The sequence below is a fragment of the Columba livia genome, chromosome 13 (genome assembly GCF_036013475.1).
Source record: "Columba livia isolate bColLiv1 breed racing homer chromosome 13, bColLiv1.pat.W.v2, whole genome shotgun sequence".
NCBI classification, from domain to species: Eukaryota; Metazoa; Chordata; class Aves; order Columbiformes; family Columbidae; genus Columba; species Columba livia.
In genome coordinates this window covers 19,412,717-19,438,169 of record NC_088614.1, presented here as the reverse complement: position 1 = coordinate 19,438,169, position 25,453 = coordinate 19,412,717, and the positions used below count along the sequence as shown (strand labels likewise).

Below are 25,453 nucleotides of genomic sequence, written 5' to 3'. Positions count from 1 at the left end.
GGTCCCGTGTGCGTGCCGGCCGGAGCGGGAGCGGGAGCAGGGCCGGGCCGCCGGCGTCGTGAGGGGCGCGTCCGGGGCCGCCGCCCTGCCGAAAATCGCACCTGGCGGCCGGGCGGGGCGGGAGTGCCCTTGAGGCGGCTTCGCGCTCGCTCCTGCGTGACGGCCGCCCCGGCCCGGCTCCGCTCCTCCGGGCCCGGCTCCGCTCCTCCGGCCCGGCTCGACAGCGGGAGCCGAGAGCCTGAAGCCGCAGGTAGGAGCCTGCGTCCACATCCTCACCTCTCACCCTCCGCCCTGTCGCAGGGGTTGCCCCCATAAGCCCAGCGAGGCAAAACCGGAAAATCTCCCCCAATACTTCGTCTGAGGCCTGGGCACAGCCCGGCGTCCCCCAGGAGCTTGGTGTGCGAGGGCAAGGGGCCATCTAACCAAACTGGCCCCCCATCCCACAGTGCCCCATGCTTAATGGCGTCATGGCTTAAATCTCCTCTTAACGTGCCCAGGTCTGGGTCAACGTTGGGTCATCGGGTGTACAAAGTCACTCCTCACCCGTTCCCTGTCCCGAGGCTGTTCTCGGGCCAACGAGGGAGTCCCCTGGGCATCAGGAAGAACATGCAGGTGAGCACTTGCCTCATGACTCGTACCTGCATTTGCAAGCAAGAGACCCAGGCTTGAAACTCTGCTGTAACGCACATTCAAACCTTCGTACAACAGGGCTCTTCCTGGCAATCAACACCAGGCTGCAGGCAGTTGCTGGCTGCTGCAGGGAACTTAATCCTTTAATGCGAGCGCAGCGTGTGTTTTAAGGGCTACACCAGCTTCCTGGGACTGGCTCGGTTTGGGGCCCTAAGGAGGTTCGGGCATCAGCCACTTCACCTTGTGGTAACGAGGGCGGGTGGCTGCAGGCGCACCTGACAGCTCCATGTGCGTTTTGGGGGATGGCTAGTTGTGCTTTTGTAGCATCTAAATTTTGCCTGTTGAGTTCAGTATCAGATGCATTCGTCGGTTTGATGGTCCCTCAGTCTGTATAAATCTGTTGCTCAAGTGCCTAAGGTTATGCATGTATTTATGGAGTTTCAAAATTCCTTGCAGCATGCTGTGTGCACAGCGAGCGTCCCTGCAGGCCTCTTTGTGGACACAGTTCTTCCATCACCCCCCCTGCAGCAACTGAGCTCGTCTTGAGAAGTTTCAGGGCCTTTCTGACTCATGGTAGGGATTAGCACCACCATCTCTTTGGGTTGTGGATTTGTTGCAGTCAGAGTTCAGCAATATTCCTTAATTTCACAATGTTCATTTATTTCATCTTGGGTTATGTACTCAGCGTATTGTATTTAGAGGAAGCAAAAGAAACCCAAACAAACAAAAATAAACTTGGAAAAGTCTTAACTATAATAAGTAATGGGGTAAAACATTTTCATTCACATTAATGAGCAAAGTGAGATAGTGCAGGAATGGATAGAGTTTGCATGTATCTTTATAACTGGTATGAAACACTTTGAGGGTTTTTCTGTCTAGTGTTTAAAAAGTTTGCAGACAAGATGTTTTTTAAAGATGATTTCTGAGAATTTGTCATCTAAGCCTATCATAAATGCAGCAGCAAACAGACACGTTAGGAACTACGAAGGAGTACTAGCCACGGGAAGCTTCACTAGCTTCATTATCTCAAGAAGTTCAAACATTTTATCAGAAGTGAGGTCTGATGCCTCAAAGACCTCTTACACCGTCCTTAAGATACGTTTTGGACAAACACTCAAAACCAGCTCATTAACACCATTGAGAATTTTCTATGTGACGTATTAAATTGATGCTATTCAGTTTGTTCTGAATAACAGCTTGTGGAGGGATCCAAGCATTTTAAAGGTCAGGAAGCTCTTTTTCCTCCCTTGCTCCCCTGGCAATACCGTGAATATTCCCTCCCATGTTCCCTGCACTGGGCTAATTCAGTGCTGTAATAGGGAATACAAAGTTCTGTCGCTTTAGATCCAGCCATTTGAATGCATGACCAGGCGGGCAGCAGCCGAATAAAGAATAACATGGATTTGACTCCGAATGATTCACTCAGCTGGCATCTTATTACAGTCCTAACTCAAATGAATGGCAAAATGCAGAATGACTAGGGAAAGTAAAGCAGATAGCATATGTCAACTGAGTGACATCCAGAATACTGGAGAGGCCGTGGGGCTGCTCACTCGCATCACTCCAGTGGTCTGAAACATCCAAAGAAGTGAATCTGGACATTCAGACTGCATTGGTTTTGCATTGCTTTGTCTGCTACTGTAGTTCTGTTTTATGTTGATGACTTGCTAATTTTCTAATTGACCCGACCCATAATGATTTAAAGCTATCTCTGTTCTTCCTTGGTCCTGAACTAAGAGTAATTTATCCAAAGAGATTTAAGCACATACTGTTTGCATGTCATGATGATTGAAGGATGGCCATTTCATGGCAATAATGTCTTGCATCTTACAGCAGAACCACTGCTTGCACATGTGGCAACAGGTAACATATGGCAGATATTTTGGCGTGACCCTGATTCCATTATTTTGATTTAAATCTTCTTTAAGAACAGATGATGCAGTCCAGAAGCTTACACTGGGAGGTAAACCCAGGAGTTATTCTGCCAGCTGAGTGAAGTTTTACCACTCTGGGAATAAGCTGTGGGATGGCCACTCATTTCACTTAAGACTTCACTAAAAGCACAGTGAATTCTAATGGTGGCTTTCCACTGACTTCAGTGGCTGGTGGATGAGACTTGTCAAGTGAAAAAATAGGACTTGATTTGATGGGTGGAGTCAAGTGGTGACGATATTAATGAATGTGATGTGAGAACCTCAGCAAAAGGGACTTAAGTGTTCTTTGATCACCATCTTTTTCTGCTGGTGAAGCTGGTGGAATCTGTTCAGCTGTTGTTCTTTGCAACAGTGGTTTTTAAAAATACGATATAGAAAAAAAGGGAAAATGGAACAGTGTACTTGGGGATAACTGCTGGCAGCTACAGTCAGCATCCCCTCCTGATCCTGATCCTTTGTTTTCAGAACATAGGCATTTATTCAGCAAAATAACCTATGTCAGGGACAAAACAGGCGTCTTCACAGATATTGTTCTGAGGGTTTGAGCCTGAATTTCATGGAAGGGAGCAGCCATTCAGGATAAATCAATCAGAGCATTACCGTACTTTTGGACTAAGATAGCTGGAGAAATAGAAGTTGTTACTGGAAACACGGACCATGTGGAACGTCAATCAAAAACTAAAGCAGATGAGTTAAATGCAAGATTTGATTCTGTGTAGACACAAAGAAAACTAAACCAAACCAAGCAACCCTTGGACTTCTGTGGAAAAGAACTATCCTATATTAGATGCCTGTTATATACTTTGTATCAGGTTGTTTTGGAAGAAGAACAATGAGGTTTGTGTTCAAGAAGAACTTTGTGTCATTTTACCAGTTTCCCTTCTTATCAGGAACATTTAAGACCCTGAATAATGTCCAATCACTTTGCTCAAAGGAACTAACACATAGAAGGCAAACCCAAACCCTCAGCTGGAATGGATAATCCTGCATTTTTTATCTCAGTAGTTTTTTCTGGGACATAAATCACATTTTGTCTTGGAGAATCAAGTATTTAAACATTTTTAGGCTAAATGATGCATTCTTCTCATAGTTACAAATAACATTAGTAAAATCATATTGATATATATTCTGGCTGGTTTAATGCATAACAGGGAAGCTTTTAATATGGTGTATTCCAGAACACTGTTTCCTTTACAGTCTCCTGTTGTAAAATTCTGTTTAGTGCAGGGATTGAAAACAAATTCACAGGAGTCTCTTAACTTTTCAGTCTTATTCAACATCTTCTCCCTACGGTTTTGTGTGCTGTAAAGCATCCATATTGCTTGACAGAAGATGCATCTTGTGTTTTATGTTCTGAGAGCATGTTTGGAATACCCGTTTCAGCTGTTGTAATAACCTACAATCCATAATATCTCTTACCAATAGGAAGGTGGTTTTAGTGACTGTTCCCCCTGTATCCGTGCACAGAATGTAGTAACAAAGACAGACATTTCCAAAGAAATCTCTTAAGACCACGGGATGGTAGATTTATTTGGATTTTTTAAAAACAAAGGAGATCTCTTATTTCCTTAGATTAATTCACACTGAGATAATTGTTTTATTTGATGTTGGCCAGGGGCTTTCTCTTACCGGTGGAGCTCTGTATGAATCATAGAGGAATGAAGCAATTCTCTGTTTATAGTCACTGAAAAGAACGGTACAGTTCCCTTAGTAGAGAGAAGGAGTTTAAAGCTCCTCAGAACCATCAAGAGTAATGAAAATGTGCTGCATTTTAAGTTGAAGAGGAAGGGATATCAAAGTATTCACACCGGATTTCGCAAGGCAAACACGACTGCTCAGTTATTGTATTCCTTCATTTGCCTTGTACAGAAATTGTGCTCAGATAATTCAGTGATGGGTACAATAGAAATTAAATAACTGGATCACCTTAGTGTGGATCAAGAAATAACACAATTTAAGAAAATGTAAATAGTTTGTGAAATCTTTCCATCACAGCGATGATAGTCATCGACAAAGATGGACAGACCAAAATAATCCCTTTAACAAAGCTTCATTTCTGTATTTGCTGTTAGAGCCGTACTATCCATTTGAATAGTACGGCTAACTGAATACGTGGTATAATGAAAAAAATACCGTTCACTTTCTTTTCAACTCTGAGGAATTAAGAAAAAACAAGGCAGGAAACAATTACAGAGACGGATAGTGAATCACAATCAGCAAAGTGAGAGGAGATGAGCACACGAGTACTGACATTGCTTTAAGGTGTCACTCAAGACATAAGCAGACTGGCTACACTGTCCCGACTCCATCATTTCAACTCTTTAGGGCTTATTTCCCTCTTTTTAAAGCTGAGGTGAATCATGTTTACCCCGTATAAATAATAACTAATAGTGCACACTTACGGATCACTCGTAGTACTGTGCAAGCGCTAAGTACCCTTTGGCTTTTTTTCTAGGATAGTGCAATGCCACCCCTGAATTCCAGCAGGTTCTAGACATTATTTGCATCTTTTTCTTTAAAATAATTAATTGCAAAAGTTAAAAGTGATTGCACATGTTAAATCTCCTGTTGAAAGTACTGTGGGCAGTAATTGGACTGTTACGTATCCGGGGATGCGCACAGTGCTTTGTGTGCTTATTCATTCTCTGTGACTCCAATGCACTGGGAAAGAGTAATCCCACTTGGCATTTTGACTCAATTTGGTCTCAGTAATTACGGACCCAGAGTAACTTGTTAGAAGCTTAGGAAAAAATGTCTCTGAACTTCGCAACAGAGTTGAAGTGTCCAGAAGAATGAGAATTTAACCAGTGCCAGCTATTATTCTGGTTATATCCAGTTGTTATCCACTGTTACAATACAGTGCACAACATCACTGGGAGCATCTGCCTGGGAATGTTATCTTCCAGACTGATTACATCTGACAGTGCACTGTATTTCTGATGGAAGTTAGCTTCTACAGTTTACCAAGCTATTTTACCTCTTTTGTGACTCGTGTTTGTGGTGAGTTTTGTTTGTGTTTGGGTTTTTTTTTTGTTTGGGGCTTTTTGTTTGTTTGGGTTTTTCCTTCTGTTTTGTTTGTTTGTTTGTTTTAATTTGTAAGTATAATACAGGTAGTTCCTGATCTGCTCAATGAAACGACACTGCGTGCTTGGGTTTACTAAGCTGAGCTAAGTAAGCGCTAAGAGGGCTAAGAGCGTGTGACACAGGGGCTGCTGCTCTGGAAGCAGTGATGCTTCTAGCTTGGGTTTCAACTTGCAGGCATTATACGAATTTACAGCTTTTGTGAGGCTCTGTCACAAGAATTTCCATAGGATTTACTATACAAAGAATTCTCCTTTCCCCCCCAAACTCTTGATGAAGCTTCGGTACCGCCCTGGTTGTGCCCTCTGCGACCGCCCTTTGGAGGAAAGAACAGGATGCTCTTTAGCATAATTGTGTTTTCTGTGGAGTGTTTTAGCATGCTCTATTAATGGTCTCCTTTCCTCAGTTCCATAGCTAGTTACTGCATTCTAACTCGTTGATTTTAATAAACACAGTGTGTCACTGTATTCTCTTCTACTCTCCCTCCGGAGGAAAAAAATACCCATAACAAAAAAACAGCTTATTAGGAGATGGATTTACTCTGAGCACCCTTAAGATGCTAATGGAACGGTTCATTACAAAGCTCCTAGGTCTGCTCACTTGGGCCCGCAGAAACAGGGATTTTCACAGAACAAAAGCGTGAGTTTGCAGGCAAGGCTTAGAACCTGTACTGGTTTTTGCTGGGATGGAGTTCATTTTCTTCACAGCAGCTCGTGTGAGGCTCTGTTTTGAATCCGTGGGCACAGCAGTGCTGATACCACAGCAGCGCCTCAGCTGCCGCTGAGCGGTGCTTACGCAGCATCACAGCCTCCTCTGCTTCTCACGCTGCCCCCGCAGCCGCTGCGCTGGGGTGCACCAGAATTTGGAGGGGACACATCTGGACAGCTGAGCCCAACTGGTGGAAGGGGAATCCTGTACCATATCACAGAATCACAGAATCACAGAATCGACTGGGTTGGAAAAGACCTCAGAGATCATCGAGTCCAACCCTTGGTCCAACTCTAGTCCGTTTACTAGATCATGGCACTAAGTGCCATGTCCAATCTCAGTTTAAAAACCTCTAGGGACGGCGAGTCCAGCACCTCCCTGGGCAGCCATTCCAATGCCTGATCACTCTCTCTGTAAAGAATTTCTTTCTAATATCCAGCCTAAATTTCCCCTGGTAGAGTTTAAGCCCATGCCCCCTTGTCCTATTGCTGACTGCCTGGGAGAAGAGACCAATCCCCACCTGGCTAGAACTTCCCTTCAGGTAGTATATTATGACATCGTGCTGAGCAATAAAAGCTGGGGGAAAGAAGGAGGGAGGGGGGACATTTGGGGTTACAGCTGGGGCCCTGCTTGCCTGGAAATGGCTAAACATCTGCCTGCCTGGGCAGCAGTGAATAAGTTCCTGATTTTGCTTTGCTTGCACACAAAGCTTTGCTTCATTAATCTTTATCTCAGCCCGTGAGTTTTCTCAGTTTTGTCCCATCCCACTGCAGGGGAGACAACGAGCAGCTGTGCGGGGCTTATCTGCCTCTTGGAGTTAACCCACAACACAGCCAAAAAGGCAGCTGGCTTCTTTTTATAGTCATTTTAATGGGAAAACAGATAAATTAGGAAACAGGCTTGAGAAATCTTAATGCCTGTTCAAGCTAGAGAGGTAGTTCCTCAGACTGCAGTTAAGTGCACCCGTGAAGTACTTCAGGTCAGCTTATACTATTGATAATGGCACTGGACCTGATATTTATAATAGCGCTAGAGTAAGTGTTCTAGTTTTATGACTGATTTATTGCTTCTGTAGCTGTATTTCACAGCACTGGAAGACAACTGGAAACCAAGTACTGCCGTCTGAAATGAGGCCCATTCGCTGACCCCAGCGTTACTACAGAAGAGGACTGACTGTGCCATTCCATTTCTTAGGGGCTTTGAAGAAGTATTGATTTAATTTCCAATGTGCTTTTCAATAATAACCAGCAAAATGTTAGATAAACCAAGACAAATGGTTCTTCAGTGCTCCAGTCTTGTGAGAAATCAGATCTGGTCCACTGGATTCCACTTTTTATAAGTGTGTTTGGAAGTTCTGGGGGAAAAATAGTCGGGAGCCCAGAGAACATGCAGCTTTCTCATTGTTCTGGCACTGGCACCAGGTCTGTGTGGCCAGAGCCATCTTGGCAGCAGGGCAGGCCATGGCTGTAGATTCAAGGCAGACAACATCTCTTGTTGCATAAAGGAAGCATTCATGTTTTTCTCCTTCTAGAAACTGTGCAGATGGATTCCAGTGTTGGTAACTTATGAATTATCAGCAATACGTATTCAGAAAAAGTGTTTAAATGTGAATTGTAGAACTTGGCCACAATTGACATTCGGCTCTGAAGTCCCAACTAAAGGGCTGAAGTGGGAACTAAGCTGTAATCACATTGTGTGATGGTGGTCATCGTGCATCTCAACATTTTCTGTCTCTTTGAGACATCGTTAAAGGGCTTAGAAGTCTCAGTGAAATGGCCTTTTGCATGGAAGTTTTAGATCATACCAGATATCTCCTTGTATGACCTAAGAAAATTAGATATCCGTGTAGACAATCATTTGCTTGATCTTTTGTCCAGCCTAAGAAAACCTGCATAAATATCTTTTCTTTCAGGGCAAAATAAAGGGCCACAGCTACTTCCCGAGCAGGCAGTTTGATTCCCCCTCACTTTGAGACGATTTTATGTCTGAAGTCTTGCTGGTCGATATATCAGTTTATTTAAATTAAAACGGGAAAACATTTTACGCAAGAGTTTGGAATGCAGCCAGGAGTCACTTTGTGAAATCGCAGTACAAGGTGAACTGCACAGGCGCTGGCGTTTGCCTTGCTCTTTAAAGCAATAATTCAAACCAGTCTACATCTACAGCTAAAAAATAAGTCAGGAAGGTCTAACATGGAGAATGAAGTCAGGATAAAAATATTGAGATTTCTAGGGAAATGTGTATTTTGCCTAAGAAAAATAAACAGAAACTTTTCTGCTTGATATTTAACCATGAGGTCAGCAATGTCCTTTCACAGTAGGTAACCAGCCAGCATCCGTCTTTAAACGTGGAGATGCTGACTAGATCTGCAATCTCAGGTAGAGAAGAGGGATTGTGTTACTAAATCAGATCCAAATACCAATAGTATCTTGGTTGAGCTGCAGCATCAGAATTATTTCTGCTGAATGTTGCCCCAATTTCCTTGTGACCTTGCAATCAGTGGGATTGCTGGGCACGTATAGTCCCAAAAGACTATGAAACAAGGAATTTTTCCAGTGGGACGCCAGACCTCTCGTCACCTTGGAACCACCTCCTTAGGAGGAAGGTGAAGAGGCCTAAACTGCTTTCAAGTCTTTAGCTGAAGAGTTTAATTCCTCCAGTTTAGAAAAGATAAAGCTAATGTTAGGTTAATAAAGTTAAAAGAAGAACAAGAACCTATCCACAATTATTAGCTAGGCTCAGAAAAAATGAGCAGTGTTCCAGAAAGTTAATACTGCAGGATTTTCCTCTTGCCGCAGTAAATTTTAACAGGGTTGGAGGCAAGGGGGAGAGGTGTTGAACTTGCTGTATTTTGAGAGAGATGTGTGGGTGGAAACACGAAGGAATGAAGAGCGAAGGCAGTGCCCTACAGACACACCTGAGCAAAAGGATCTGGTGTCATTTCATGGGAAGCAAGTGCATCAAAAGAGGAATCGGCGTGAAGCTGTTCGAAGAAGGCTCGTGAGTTACTTTTGAAAATGCGTGCCCTATCCAAATAAGATGTTCCTTTAAGACAGGCAAGAAATCTTTTAAATAGCAGGATGAGTGTTCAGTGGTCCAAGACACTGCAGGCAAGAGCCTGACACAGAACAATTCTTCCTCTAGCGATGCTCCAGCTTCTCGGGTACGGATGCTGACCTCTGCAGGAGACTGCAGGAGTTATAGAGGAACAGCCCAGCAGAACACCTTCCAGCAGCCTCCTGGGTCACCAGGCAGCCGTGACGTTTGTGACCAGAGTTCGTGACAACTTGGGCCACTTTGCCTCAGAGCTTCACAAGAGGAGGATCCCCACGAGCTTTCTAACTCCTGACTGACTGCACATGTGCCAGTTGTGCCAAGGAACGTGGATTTCTAGCTGTGAATACTTCACAGATTGTGCTAGGACAGGGATATTCCAGTTGCACTGCGTTCAGGGGTAAACATTATCTCAACAAATGCTAGCTTCCTATGGATGAAACAATATTCACTTCATATGGAAAATGATAGTATTTTACTTCTTGACTCATTTAAAGTGCTCTATCATTTCTTTGGGTTGCAGTGTATTTACCATCGAGCAGTCAGTCATCTACATTATATACTCAGAGGCTTTTCTGAGCATCACCAGTTTCTTACGATTCTTTATTGGCTTATTTTGTAGGCTCTGAGCAGCTCTCCGTTGTTTCAAATGTTGGGGTCACAAGATGAAGTGGCAGCTCTTCGGAGGAGCCAGAAGAGCGCTTCCAGCCTGAAGCTGAACTCACTAGGTTTGAGCTGTGGTGACCTACTATTAACAAGTAAGTATTATGGTTTGGTTTGGTTTGTTTTCTCCATTAAGGCTACATTCTTTAACACTCATTTTAAGTAGACCAAACAGAGCTTGTTGATTTTTTTGGGAAGTATAAAGGCTTGTGTAGTCATCAGGTGTCAATGACAACCTATACACTGTGGCAGTTTAGATGAACTAGTTGCCGTGGCAACTCAATTAACTAAATAAACATATCTATGTGCAGCCGCAGCTCATGTCCTCTTCGTCATCTTTAGCTCAGCACAAAGCATTTTGAGTGTATGTGCAAATGAATCTGTTCCCCATCCCTTTGCAAATCTCCTCACCCCTCCCATGAAACGAGGTACATGCAGCACCACTCACTTCTCCTGAGAATCGTTACAGGAGCGTAGCTGCTTCTGACGGTGCAGAAATCCAGGACAAGCCATTGGCATCTTCCTCTCCATTCTCCCCTTGAGGCTGATTAGGTCCTCTTTGCAGAATTGGCTTCTAGTTCCGCTATAATGAAAGAAAAAAGGGACAGTTTGTGGGTAAACACACTGTAAAGTACCTGCCTGCCAATAAAATCTGTTTTTACATAAAGATCTAGCACAGTCAAATACGACTGCCAACCTGAGGCTGTCTTTAAACCAGCAGGTTTTGGTAACACATGCTCTTTTAGAAATATGTAGCATAGCAACTTAAGTTACTTAGATAGCTCCACTCACCAAAGTTTTATGGGCTCTGGAATAATTGACATATCTAAGTGAATCCTCAGGTCATGACTAAGTTTTAATTGCCTTCACTACAACAGGAATGTGATGCTGCTTCATGAAGGAGTAACTGTTCCAATACCTCCCTCAAACCACAAAGCACCAAGGAAAAGAGTAGATAAAAAGGAAAGGTTCCTTATCAGAAAGTTGTCGAGGTTACTGCAGGCTGAGCCCTTAAATGCAGTATAAAGAACGGATAACTTCCACCTGCAATCAGCTAGCACCAGGAGCTTTTTTTATGTTTGAAAGCATCTATGTTCATGTTCCATCTTTTACTTACTGTATATTTATCTGTCAGAAAATATTATTGTGTAGGACTTAACAATAGCAATCAATAGAGCCCAGGTAAGTAAGGCATAACCCAGAAGGAAGATGGACAAGAAATAAGGAAACAAAGCACAAATGTACATGCCATGGTCTTACCAGAGCACCTGATCTTAACTGCTAGCACCAGCATCATTATTTTCATCCCTGGCACATCCTGGCAGTGCCCAGACTGGCTTTTGATCCTGAAAGAAACATCAGATCTGTGACAAAGTCCTAGTTAGCCCAGGGAAGTGTTCAGCGAAACCACATTTGAATTTTAAGAAGAGACCTAAGTGGCCCTTGTCTGGTTTGGATTATTCTGTGCAGAGCAGTTTACACTGAGGTGAATTTTATCCAGTAGCGAGTCTGATAGGATCGTGGAAATTTTAAAGAATATCATATAGGATCTCATTCAGGAAAGCATTTAAGCCACTTACTTTTGTCCCTTTTGGCCTTGGTGTTTTTCTGATGGGATACAAGTACATGCCTAAAATTAAATGCTAAGAGTTTTTAAGAGAGATGTTTTTTCTCTCAAGTCCCTGGTGATTCAACTGGTGAAGTTTTAAACAGGCTCACTCTGTGAGTTTACCTGGCGTTGTTTTAATTGTTATTTGTAAAAAGTTAGAAAAAGGAAATAATTCTATCTTTAATACTTTTCCTGCTTTAAAAACACATGGATAGAGAATAAGTGCCAACTCCTTCCTCAGAATCCAAGCAACAATCATCACTAAACCCTCATATTAAGCTTAAACAGTATATTCTCAAAGATAACTTTTCAGTATCACATTTCTGAGCTGTCAGATTCAAGCAGAGAATGATGGATGAACTAAGTCAGCATTTACTTAAGACACAACCCTCCCTTTAGGAGAACAGCCATACTTTATGAGCGGTGTTGAGGTGCATCATCCCATGGTACTACTGTGAAAGTCTGAATCCCAAGGATTCAGAACCTGTTGTTCTCAGGCACGTATACCTGAAAGTCAATAGAAAGTGTCACATTGAAGGAATTCAGTTCCGAAAAGGTTTAATTATATAGAGTGCAAATTAAACACAGATGACTATTCTGAAGAATTTCAAAAATGTTATGAGGAATCGTGAAGAGGGTTCATTGTGCTTCCCAGGACCCTGAGTCCCCGATGGCTGGAACACCCTGACTTGCCAGCGCAGAAGGACTCGCGCTGCCAGGACTGGGGGAAAACTCGGATTCCCAAATCAGTACGAGCTCTGGTCCTATTGGTCTGATCCCCATTGAGAATGGGGAAAACTTCTTCAAACTTTTGAACAAAGCACATTTTTTGTACTGAATAAAGCTAGAATTCAGCACGCCTGCTTTTCGAATGAACGGCTCCAGACAGCCGACAAATCCTCAGTATCTCTGGAGCTGTGCTCCTTTCCACCAGCTGCAGATCTGACCCAGCGCCTAAATGTGACTGAAATGTCTTTATATCCTGAGATCCACAGTGTATCTCCAGGAACCATATGACTGCCCACCACACAAAACTGTGAGCCATCTGTCTGTCCTGCTTAATAAGCCTTAATGTTTAATAAGTAAATGAAATATTTAATATTTACAGAAATCAAGCTGCAGGCTGCACAGTCGCCAAGTGCAAAATGGCCAGCAGAACATACACAGCTGCGTTTGTGCCCTGTGGCTGTGGCTGGGGAGCTCCTCCCATGCCAGACACTTTCTGAAAGTAATGTTTCTTAAGAGCAAGTGTCAAGAGCAGGAAGTTCTTCTCTGTTTCTGTTCAGAAGGATGCTTATATCTCAAGCAGGACAGAATGTACGTATTAATTAATAGGATCAATAGTTCAAGCAACTAAGAAACTTTTTTCCCCACTTTTTGTTCCTCTTCCCCATCTTCCACCCTCCCCTGCTTCCTTCTTTCAACTCTTAATTCGCTTTTTCTTCATGTTACACTCACAGCGTGAACTGGTGAACATGTTCACCTAAAACGTTCCAGCTTGGACATCCATGAATAGCCAGTTCAGACACAAAAGACACAACTTGGAGGATGTCCAGAGCTTCCTTGCTGACAGTTAAGACTCGAGGATATATCTAAATGTAGTATATTAGCAATGTTAGATACCAGCCCCCATCTGGGCTTTCTGGGAAGAGTCTCACTAACAACACTATTCAATAAAGTTTCACAGGGGCATTTATTTTGACCGATGCTCTTGAATTCAGAGCAATGTTTTATGTCGCATGTAAATTAGTGTGGTGATTGGTTATCTTTACTCAAAGCTCGAGTAAACACCACAGCAAATTCTTATAGTTAAAATCAGTATTATAGATTTAAATAACAGGAGTATATTTGGAAGACAGTTCCCAAAGCAAAGTGATTTTTTCCTTCTGTTTGAGAGAAATTTTTGTCATAGCAGAGTGCTCTTTCTTACTCATTTCCAGGGCTCAAGAAAACAAATGATCAATGGCGTGGCTTCACTTGCATGGCTTCGGGTTAGTGAGACAGAGCGAACAAGGCAGGTTATGGATATTTCAGACCTGCTACTCATCCAGTCTTGAAGAAAAGCGTGAATCCAGGCTTAGAGCGTATCTTCATGTTGCACTGCCAGTGATGTGCAGTCAGAACATCATTATTTCTAGCACATTAGAACAACTTCCAGAATTATTTAGTAAACCCATCATTCCAGGTGTCATAATGTGAGCAAAACAGAAAGTTTTATGTGGTCAGTCGTGTGATGCTGAGGAGATAAACAAATATAGTCCAGTTCTAAATAGCTATAAATCCTCTTGCTTGGGTAAGGCTGGAACCGGCTGTTCCATGGAACACAACAGCCGCTGGAACGTGATTCTGAGCGGTGGCACGCAGGGGTGGCCGGAGACCATGGAGCTGGGCCAGGCTGATGAGCCGGCCTTGTGAGCCAGGCTGGTGAGCCAGGCTGGTGAGCCAGGCTGGTGAGCCGGGCTGGTGAGCCGGGCTGGTGAGCCGGGCTGGTGAGCCGGGCTTGCTCTGTCCCGGGGCAGGCTGGGTCGCCGGCCGCAGGTTCCTTTCTCCATGCACACGTCGCCTCCCTGGCATTGGGCACCTTTCCATGTCTCTGGTCTTTTCTCCTCCTCGGAAGGGAGATGTAACCGCAGCGCCTCACCAGACAGATTCTGTCTCTTAGTCACAGAACTCTTGGGCTTTTGCATCCAAATAATCTCATGTTTTCTGAGTGTTTTGGTTTGGTTTGTTCGTTTGTGTTTGTTTGCTTGCTTTTTTCTTTTCTCTTTTTTTCTTTCCTCCAGGCTTGTAGAATTCTGTCTGGGTTATCAGGCTGTCACAGATACAAAGGTCTCAATCAGATGTGCTGCCCTTTAGCTCTTTTCAGCCTGATGGTGGCAGAGAATGCGCTCCATGCGCTGCACACTCCTTTTCTCTTTTCCTCAACTAAGGGACCGTGTGATGCCAGGTGTATAACCTCAGCTTCTTTCTGTTAACAGCATTCCCAGTTTTCCAAGCATTGGTGAACCTTCGTTTACATCTGGTATTAATTCATCAGCTACTGGATTTCTAATGTAACAGTTAATAGCTGAACTGCACCAATAATGCATTCTGGCTGACTTCCATTTTCATCAAGGAAGCCTGGCAGAGAACTATAGCACTCCCATCTTATTCGGTTTGTTTCCCATAAATATCTGCAAATCAGTACTGCAGATGATATAAAAGATGTTGCTCTTAGATTTGGAATTACACCCTACTATTTTAAAAGCAACTAACAATATATTCCAAACAATCTTAGGCTTCTCTAAAAGTACTGATTTATTAAGTAGAACCGTTGATAGCACCTGGTGCGTAAATGTTAAAAAAATACATAATAATTGAAAGAGTCAAGATAAAATATAGTTAGAGATAATATACATTATCAGCTAAAGTAGGTATGCAGCATAAGCTAAAGCCTCAGAGCATGTACTTTGTCACAGCTCCGCTAAGGTCAATGAAATTATTGTGATTTATGCCAACTACAGATCTGCAGCAATTCAATTATTAGGAAAATCATTCATTTTCTCTAAAATTGAGAATTAAATGTACACTATTTAAACGTCCTGTTTGTCAACCCCTTTTCTACAGGTGCTCGTTTGTATATACAAATCATCTGCATACAGATTTACCTCACTATGTCCTTAGTCCTTCAAACACATAGAGAGCTCTTTGCCTGGAATGGTTTGTGTTGGTTTCACCAGCTGGCTGTGTGGCTCTCGCGGGGCCCTGGAGGAGCATTGTCGGCTACCGCAGGGCGCGAAGGCGAATTAACGTTCCTCTGAAGAACAGTTCCCGTTTGTGGCCAGCGGTTCTGGATTCTACGACAGGCGCAAAAGGGGGTGGCAGCACCTCGTTAGGAACAGCTGTGCAAATATTGTAAAGCAGCTGTGCTGGTCAGGTACTGCAGAGCTGCAGGATGGGTTGTAGGGGTGTATCTTTAGTACAATATATGTCCAAATTGAGTGTATCAAAGGGTGAAGAGCAAGACGGACATAGGTAAATACATGGTCTTGACTGGACAGTCTGAAAGATTACAGAATTCAGCATGAGAACAGGTAAACGTGGCCAAAATTCGGAGTCTGTTGCTGTCCAGCGAACATCTTTCGTCTGCAGGAGGTTCTGACAAACACGATGCTTATTCTTCATTAATGTTTCGTTATTATTTGGATGTTTTCCTTCCTAGTATACATGCTTTTCATTCTGAAAACCAAACAAAACCTGCCCTAAATCTGAAGTACTAACTATCAGGCAACCATACGGTACAGTAAATTTAATTAATACCATAAAGCATAAAGAAATTGATGTTGAAACTCAGAATCCCATACACTAAGTGAGCATTCTGGCTATAGAATTATAGCTTCTGCAAGGAGCCAGAAACAAGGGCGATTCCTATTTCTGTCTTCCTTTTTCTTAGATTACAGTTTGGGAAGAGATAAGGTTGGAGGGACAGGGCGATCACCTCATCACCCTTTTTACTATACCTTTTATTTTTAACAGGAGATGGTTTAACATGTGCCGTTATGAAACCTGCATTGCTATGGAAACCTACCAAAGAAATGAGTCACTGTAAGTACATCACATAGATATTGACATGTAAGCACTCACAGGAGGTTCTTCTTGAAAGACAAAAACACCCCCAGATTTTCTATTTTATGTGTATGATTTAGGCATAGTCTGAATATAAATAATCTCCTTTCTTGGATATTTACATTCTGATCTAACTATAGCTGCCGCAACCCTGCATGAACTCTAGCTGTGCAAGTGACATGCGTTTTACTGAGTGGCAGACACTGAACTTGAAATGAAAGGAACATTTACCAAGCGCTGTGAACCAGTGCGTATACTATGTCCTTTTAAAATAAATTCTCGTTTTTTTCAATATGGTTATAACTCTTAAATCCTAATTTACATGTCAAATATATACAAATGTCAAATGTTCATATAAATGTTAAATACCAAGAGCCTGATTATTTGAGCACTCAAAAAATATAGAGATGTTAAATGCTGAATCACTGCACGTTAACTAAAAGAATGATTAACAACTCACATTAGACTGAATACCACTTATTTTTAGTTAATTTTATAGCATTTCAGTAATTTTCTTGTTCTGATACAAGTCTTTGCACTCACTCTACTGTCGTGCTAGCATTACTTGCCCCATAGCTAGAGAACGTAATCTGGACTCTATTTTTAATGCCTTTTTTCAACTGAGCAATGGCCTTGGTGACTTTTTTGGTAACAAAAAGTGCAGAGAGTGAATATATATGTATAAAACACCTTTTCAGATTGGAACCTGTACTAACATAGCATACTTTAACAAGCAAGGCATAAATGCATTTGCAATAATTCACAGTAAAGGAGTCCTTACATTCAAAACAAAAGTAGATACAAATCTATTTTAATAATACTCAGGTATTACATGGGACCAGTAAGACAGAACCCTGGGACACTTGGTAAGTGCTTTGTTACCTGACTTTAAAGACAGATCTGAAAAGGAACCGAGGGCCTGTAACATTGCAGCGTCAAACTGCAAAGCCCCATGGAACACAAACCAGGCCGTTTTTTGATGCTGAAACTTGTATACAATGAATGGGAGAGCTAATTGTCCTAGGCCATGAGCCACTTTAAGGGCAGAATCCAACGTTTTCCAACAGGAAACTCTCGGAACAGATATTTGCTGGATCTTTTAGGTTCACACAGCCTCCCTGCAGCCCGAGGCGCAGGGGGAGATTGGCCTCCCCGGAGGATCCACCGTTTTGTGGGTTTGATCTCAAACACAGCACACTCACGCTCTGCATTAAACACGTGAGGTTGCAGAGCAGCCGCGAGTCCCTTTCGGTGCACCGTTTAACTACACAGGGCGCTTAGGGGGGAGTGAGGGCTACACACTCGATACTCTGCTTGGGGCACTCAGCTACCAACGCCGCGGATGGGCTGGGGGCGCTGCCGGCGCTCAGGGAGTCGCCTTCTAGTTCCTGTCTCCAGAACGGTGGAAGAATTTTATCTGAAGGTTGCCCAGGGAAGCAATTCCTCATTGGTAAACGTGGGACGTGCGGAATTGCAGTTCTAGTAACAAGCGCTTAAATTTCCTTCTGTTCTATTTGTGCTCAAAGGGTGTTTTTGGGCACTCAAATCCCAGACAGATGTCTAAATAAAGAATGAGGTTTTTGAGTTAAGAAAGCACTTCCCAGATTTCAAAACTAATGTAAAATTATGTAGGATGCATCATGTGAAGCATGAAGCCCCATTGGTTTTACTGCAAGTCACTCAGGAGTTTTGTTTTTCAACTAGTTCAAATGGTTGGTTTGATTCAAAAATCAACAAGATTTGCATTTGCTAAAAGGAGCAACAGCTGTAACTGTTGTTGTCCTTACAGTTCCACACAACAATGTTTAAAAAAGGAGAAATGAAAACAACCTGAGGTTTGAATTTGTACAATTTGTACAATTCCTGTGCCAGATCTGGTTGGGAGATGAGGAAGAATAAAGTCTGCTGGGAGCAGAGGAGGACGACAAATTAGTAATTATGTCTCTTGGTACCTGTTTTGTTTACTAATCAAAGGCCTAATTGCTTTGCTCTATTTTAATTAACAATGTTCTTATTTTAATTAGTTACTTTTCCTGCATACATTAGCATTGGGAGAAACCACTGAGTATATGAATAATATGGTGAAGAGTTTAAACTTAAGCTTCTAAAATGTTTTAACAATTCCATGAGTGTTTAATAATGAAAAATAAAGCCGTTGTTCATAAACGTGGCTACTGCTTCTCCAAGGATTTCCTCCTGTCGAAAAAAAGAATTGCCTTTTTCTCTTTTAGCTGATATCAAATGTAATTAACATAGGCACCAAAAGAGCTCGTGCAGAATATGAAAGGTTTGATAGTATTTCGATATGGTAGAACGTTCAAGCTGGTCAGATCTTTTGAAGCGTCCCAAGGTGGCAGCCGTTCTCTTGAGAACCAGTGTCCACAGTATGAACAATGATCTTTGAAACCTGGGGGGCTTTATCTTCTTCCCTAACAGGGGCTGGGAAGAGGCAAACCATGAAAGAACTGGAGCACTCATACAAATCATTCCACTTCCTGGGAATATACCAGAACAAATACCCTTCACGTAAGTACTTCAATTAACAAGGATATATGTAGCAACCGTTATATTTTTCCTATGAAGCGTTTTTGACAAATGTGTTTGCTTAGTCTGTGGGGCAGGGAACAGGCTTGGTGTACACGGAGAACTATACATCCTCAGGCCTGCCTCACGCTCCTGTGTGCAGCCTAAGGAGGCTTGGTCTGTATGAAACTAATAGTAGTATGTTACACAGCTGCTTAGAAAACTGCACACAGTCGTGAGTAGTTCATTGTCAAAGTGGCCATTACCAAGGGGGATTCCACAGAGGCCTGTTCTGAGTGTGCTCACTCAAAGCTGTAAACGGAACAGAAAACACATTCGTTAAACTTGAGGTTAACAGCAAAATGGAAATGCCTGAAAAACACTGTAGGAGATCATTACGATTTTTTTAAAGTATTGGGATGTAATTTAATAAGGACAAATGCAAAGTGCTACATTTGGTAGGAATAATCAACTGCTCAGATACAGAATGCAATAAATATAAAAATAGGAACAACTGGCAGCTTTTTCAGAAAAGGATGAGGCAACTTAGTGGAAGAAGTGGCATATGAGTCAATATGACCACGCGGCTTCACAAACAGCAGTCACAACGGGATATATAAAAAGGAGCTGTGAAATAATCCTGTCCTATCCGACCCAAGGAAATGGTTCACTAGAATACTCTGGCCAGTCTGATTATCACCTGTTTGGGGTGGGAGGTGTGAAATGGGGAAGAAAGGTTCACTGACAAGTCTGGAAAGCAACAAAAATGACAAGAGATGTACAGAAAATGGGACTCGGAAAAAAAAACGGAGGGAATCTGATCACTAAGGCTGAAGATGCCTTAGGAAGACACAGTGATGCAGTTTTCGGGAGTGCTGCAGGTAACTAAGGAAACGAGCTATTCACCATTCTGCTACCCACAGGACAAGAAGTGTTCCTTGTTACAACTAATATCTCCCAGGTGAGACAAACTTTGTGAAGGATGGCTGAAGGATGGCAATGGATTGTCCAGGGAAACTAAACAAAAATTAGATATTTATTGGAATATCATGTATCTGATTCCATCTTTAGGTGACAAGGGATTAGGCTAATTCCTGAGGACTTGTCCATCCCAGTGTTCTGATTGCCAATCCTGTACTTCTTTAATATCACAGCATGAAGAATATTTCAGGCAGAATACTGTACTAGAATACCTACCACGGAATTATCTCTGGGATGAGACAAATAGTAAGCATTGCAGAGTTGTAGCAGGCAGAGGCCAGGGGAAGCTCTGTCCTAGCAAGATTTGCATTGATTTTAGCCTTGATTTGTTTTGGTACACGTCTGTCAGCTGAGCGCAGCTCCAGCATCTTTATTTTCTTCAGTAAAAGGCCATGCTGCAGTTACCAAGCTAACACAAGCTGGTATTTCAGTGCCTAAATGCTACTGTCCTAGCACAGCAGCACAAGAGTGCTATGGATGTAATTATGAGAAGCTAAAAAATTATTTCAGAATTGGGTTTCCTAGAAAATCACAATTAGCTATTCAAGCCATACTTGGGAAACATTTTTTGGTGAAAATAATGCATTCTGCTAACATCACGGTCAACTTCAAGTGTACTGCAGCAACTGCTTAATGCACAAACCTGACTTGTGCTCAGTTACAGCACAGTTCATAGGAACGGCCAGCAACTTTATCACACTTGCATCTGGTAGTGAGTGGAGAGGACACGAAGTGCAAACACCCAGAGGAACAACTGAGTGTTGTTCTTACCTTATTCAAGGTTAGCACTAGGACATGTGATTTGGGAAACACTGAATGCTTTCAACTCCCACTTGTTGCTCAGAGATCATCAGCTGCTCAAGGACTGGTGACTTGTTTACTTGCAAACTACATCTCAAACCCAGACTAAGTCGATTGTGCTTTCAAAAACGTAACCACTTGGCAATAAGACCACGACCACTATGAATAAGCTGCTAGTTCCCCAGGACCGAGGAAACAAGGATTCACAGCACAAAACCCACCAGGTTGGCTGGTAACAGTTCAACTACAGATTTTAATGCTCATGAACACTCAACTCCACTTCTCTTTGCTTAAAATGACTCCCTCTAGGAGCAGAATGATGTGAACAAGATGCTGAGGAACAAAGTTTACTAAGTTTTCCATAGCCTACAGAATTTCTGTATGAGAAACATTAAACTGAGCAATGAAACCTTCCTCTTCCCTCCACAAGCCCAACCAGAACAAGATTGTGAACACACTTGCAACCTTTTATATTTTTATTGTGCAAAGACTGTATGTATGATGTTGTCCATGTGTAGTATGGCGCACACTAAGAGACAGACCCCTGGAAGGTTTCATATTCTAATCCAAACAGACACAAAGTAGATAAACCAGTATTATCTTATTGCTTAGGTGGCAAACCACAGAAAGCGTCTTAGATTATACAAAACAAAGGCAGAAACTGGAAGAGATTTTCCAAATCTGCATATTAAGTCCATCAAAAATACCGTGTCCTTTTGGCAGCTCTAAAATAAGTTGAAAACGAGATTAATCTAGTTTGGGCTTGTCAACGTAAAAATATTATTATTTTAAAATAAATTTTGACAAGTTCCCAAGTCAGAAGAAATACAAGTGTGAGATTCAATCAAATAACACATACAGAGGGAATAAACAAAGCCCTTTATCCTCCTCCACTATAAAATTAATTGCCAGGCCAGTTTGTCATAGGTTACTCTTCTTTCTTTCACGTACGGATGCATATAAATTCATGAAGTTACTCTCAGCAGATGAAATTAAGTTGTCAAGATCATAATCAACTTCAAAGGTAGGTCTCTTTCCAAAAATTACAAGAGCAAGAAATACAGCAAAGTGTGCAGTAAGTCCCCATATCCTAAATGACACTTTATGTTCCTGGTCCTCATATGTAAAGCAGTGCATCCTGCTTACGTAGCCAGATGAGGTCTTATAGGGCAAGGTATTGTAATGTAAGGGCTTGATGAAGTACTCCAGTGGCACGACAAAAACATGGCTCACTTCATCTGGATTAGGAGCGGCCTGGAATGTATCCTCTATGAATCCCACAACTGGCGTTACCAAGTGATTCATCTAAAAGGAAAAAGAAACAAAGAAAACCCAGACACTGAGTTTGTACCAAGAAAAGAATGTTCTTTATTTAAAAAAAAATATCAGATGTTACAAAATTAGTATAAGAAACTTCTGAAATACTCTTAACTGTAATACAATTCGGTCCCTCTAATGGCAAGATACTTATATTGGATTTTAAATATGCTTTAATCAATTTTACATTTTCTCTTTGTATTTGTTAAACATGATTTTACTCGTACTCTGTTCATCCTGTACCATCACACAGCAGTTTAAAAGGTTTGTTAGTGTGCCACAGACATAATCATGCATGCTCTCTCACAAGTCTTCCTTATTTCTTTTGGTGAGTTCTGATTTTAATTCAAATTTTCCAAATCCCCTATGCTTTATCATGTATCTGTATTTATTTTCCTAGGATATAGAAATATTTTCCTATAAAGAAGACAAAGTAGAGACTGACAGGTAAAACTTTTGTGCTCCAAACCCACATGATCTTTTCTATTGACTGAGGCAACTTGCTGGAAAACACTGAAGAGAGTTATAAAAACTAGATCCTTTTTACATGTATCCTCTGGAGTATGTGGCTTTAATGTTCTCTGTACAGAAATTATAAATTAAGAAGTTATAAATGCATTTTGCAATACAATTTTAAAACTCGTTCTTTTGCTTTTAATGCGGGGACGATATTACTAACAGAAAGCAGCTAATGTACAAACACAAACAGCAGACATAAAAGAAACTTATCTGAAGAACACAAGTCAAGTCTTTTGAAAAAATAACCCCTCTGCACAGTGAACACACTGTTCCTATGTGACACTGGATGTTGTTATTGAAATGGGCAACCTGTTCATTTACAAACAGTGACTTAGACTGCAGAGACACCTCTAGAAGAAAAGTCTCCTTGCTGGAGTTCCATACGGAACCACAGCCCACATAATCTCCCCTTTCCGCCCGAATTAACCCTGCTTTGAGCAAGAAAACCCCTGAGGTTACACCAGGCTGCTGAGGGACTTGTCTGCATGAGTTCTGCCTGTCTCCAAAGACGGAGACCATACAGCCTGTCAGGAAAATCTGTTCCAGTGTCTGGCTAACCTCACGGTGAAGAGTATTTTCCTTGCATCTCCTTTGTTGCTGCTTGTGTCCATTGCCTCAAAAAGAGGCTTGTATCACGTTCTCTAACCACCCAGGAGGTACTAGAAGAGCACGACTACACGCTCTGCAAGCTCTCTCTTGTGCAGGCTGAGCAAACGCACTTCTCTCAGCCGCTTCTGTGTGCTCCGGCCCCATCCTACCTTCGTGGCTCCCTGCTAAACTCACCAGCGTGTCCATAACTGACACATCACACCAAATGCGGTATCGAAAATACCCAGTACAGCGCAAGAATCTCACCCTCCGCTCTGTGGCAACACAGGCTGTGCACTTCAACAAGCGGTGGTTATTTAAAGGTTTGAAAAGGTCATTATCAACTTTACAGAAGAAAAGAACCCAAGCTTATTTCCTAATGGTATGCTCAGTTTATTGCTTACTTTATCAATTCCAGGCACAAGCCTGCAGATGACTTCCACCTTCTCTGGCTGGAGTCCCACTTCTTCTTTAGCTTCTCGGAGAGCGGTATCAATTTCATCTTTATCAATTGCTTCACTTTTACCTCCTGGAAAACACACTTCCCCTGGTGATCTTCTCAGCTAGAATTTAAAAGAGACTACTGGTAAATATAACAAGTTGTGAGGGAGGAAAACAAGAGCTGTAAAAGAAAAAATGCTGCCAGAACAGTTGTGAGGGCTTCGGTTGTTGCCTTTTATGTATGAAAGGGAGAGCAGCATTAAATACAGGTCGAAGCCACTGCACTGTCAGTTTTATTATTAAAGTCATACTAAACATTCCAAATTTCCTGATCTGGAAATCTTCCTATTCTGCCCCAGGTTTCTGGGTATCCAGCATTTTTCTGGCAAGCAAATCACAGTATCACAGTATGTTTGGGATTGGAAGGGACCTGGAAAGCTGATCCAGTGCAATCCCCCCATGGAGCAGGAACACCCAGATGAGGTTACACAGGAAGGTGTCCAGGCGGGTTGGAATGTCTGCACAGAAGGAGACTCCACAACCCCCTGGGCAGCCTGGGCCAGGCTCTGCCACCCTCACTGAGGAGAAGTTTCTTCTCAAATTCAAGTGGAACCTCTTGTGTTCCAGTTTGATCCCATTACCCCTTGTCCTATCATTGGTTGCCACCGAGAAGAGCCTGGCTCCATCCTCATGGCACTCACCCTTTATATCTTTATAAACATTAATAAGGTCCCCCCTCAGTCTCCTCTTCTCCAAACTACAGAGCCCCAGCTCCCTCAGCCTTTCCTCACACGGGAGATGCTCCACTCCCTTCAGCATCTTGGTGGCTGCGCTGGACTCTCTCCAGCAGTTCCCTGTCCTGCTGGAACTGAGGGGCCACAACTGGACACAATATTCCAGGTGTGGTCTCAAATACCAGAACCGCGGGTGTACGAACACACCCGCCCGCAGCAGCCCCGGAGCGCACGTCCCGGCCGGGCCTGCGCAGCGCCGGGCCGGCAGCCATCGCGCCGGGGCCTCGCTCGGCCCCTCGGGCCGGGCTGTGCGGGGGCGGCCCCGCCACCTACCTGCATGGAGCGGACGGTGAGCAGCAGGTGCAGCGTCCCGCCCCGCACCAGCAGCGGCAGCAGCACGGAGGCTTTGGGCAGCGGCAAGTGCGAGAATCTGCCGCCGACATCGAACTCCCGCAGGCGCAGCCTGGCCCGCTCCTGTACGCGCGTCCTGGAGCAGGGGGAACGGAGAAGGGGGAGCGGAGCAGGGGGAACGCGGGGGCGTTTTTCCCGGGCTGCACCGAACGGGGGACCCGGCCGCACCTCGGCCCGGGTCCACCCCCAGCCGGCAGGGGGCACTGCAGACACCGCCGTCCCTCCCGCAAGGCCCGGGAAGGTCTCTCCTCTCTGCTGCCTCCCCTCCGGGTTTTCCCGGCACCTGGCGGCGGGGCAGCGGCCACAAGCGGCGGAGGAAGGGCCGGGACCGACTTTACCTGTGCAGTTCGGCTTCCTGCTCCGCAGCCGCCATTCCGAGCACGCCCGACCCGAGAGAGGACTTTCCCCGCCGCTTCCCGCCTCCCCTGTGACCGACGGCCGAGGCCTCCAATCAACACGCGCGATCTCCCCGGGCTCCGCCTTCTGCTTGGCGGCGGGCAGGTCACGCGGGGGGGGCGTCACGGGGCGGCTGCGCGCGGCGTTCCCGCTGCTGGGCACGTGTGTAGCGCTGCGGGGCGGGCGGGCGGCGACAGCGGCAGAGGCGGGCAGCCCAGTCCGCCTGCGCTCGCTGCCCGCTGCTGCCACTTGCCTCTGCCTCCAGCCGGGAGAAGCCGCAACCCGCGGGGAGGTTTGGCTTCGCCCTCAGAGGGGCGGAGGCGGCGCTGCGGTAGGTACGGGCACTGCCGTCCGCATCCCTCCGCTGTAAGGGGCGGGTAACGCGGCGCGGCACAGCTCCTGAAATTTAAAGGACGTCAACAGCCTCCCCCCCGTGAACACAGAGCTAGCTTAGTGCA

General features: G+C 43.7%; 1 protein-coding gene and 1 long non-coding RNA gene across 3 annotated transcripts; one reads left to right on the top strand and one right to left on the bottom strand.

Moving 5' to 3' along the window:
• The first annotated feature begins 62 nt into the window (after nucleotides 1-62).
• Nucleotides 63-22,630, top strand: LOC110362323 (uncharacterized). 2 transcript variants are annotated; one of them, XR_010465839.1, is made up of 6 exons: nucleotides 63-250; nucleotides 1,087-1,203; nucleotides 10,030-10,165; nucleotides 16,195-16,263; nucleotides 18,721-18,810; nucleotides 22,307-22,630. It is a non-coding gene; the product is annotated as an uncharacterized LOC110362323 (long non-coding RNA). The 2 variants fall into 2 exon arrangements; XR_010465840.1 differs by lacking the exons at nucleotides 63-250; nucleotides 1,087-1,203 and adding an exon at nucleotides 1,451-5,564.
• On the bottom strand, nucleotides 21,052-25,093 carry NUDT7 (nudix hydrolase 7). The gene is made up of 4 exons (XM_065028532.1): nucleotides 24,938-25,093; nucleotides 24,522-24,675; nucleotides 23,418-23,576; nucleotides 21,052-21,894 (listed from the first exon to the last, which is right to left on the bottom strand). The coding sequence occupies exons 1-4, from the start codon at nucleotides 24,970-24,972 to the stop codon at nucleotides 21,511-21,513; spliced, it is 732 nt and encodes a 243-aa protein (XP_064884604.1). The 5' UTR covers nucleotides 24,973-25,093; the 3' UTR covers nucleotides 21,052-21,510.
• Between the last annotated feature and the right edge of the window lie 360 nt (nucleotides 25,094-25,453).

Coding starts and splice junctions, on each gene's coding strand:
- NUDT7 (XM_065028532.1), bottom strand. CDS start 24,972: ATGGCGGCTGCGGAGCAGGAAGCCGAACTGCACAG. Junction 24,676..24,937: donor CAGGAAGCCGAACTGCACAG/GTAAAGTCGGTC, acceptor CCCCTGCTCCAG/GACGCGCGTACAGGAGCGGG. Junction 21,895..23,417: donor TTGTGCCTGGAATTGATAAA/GTAAGCAATAAA, acceptor TTTTCCTTTTAG/ATGAATCACTTGGTAACGCC.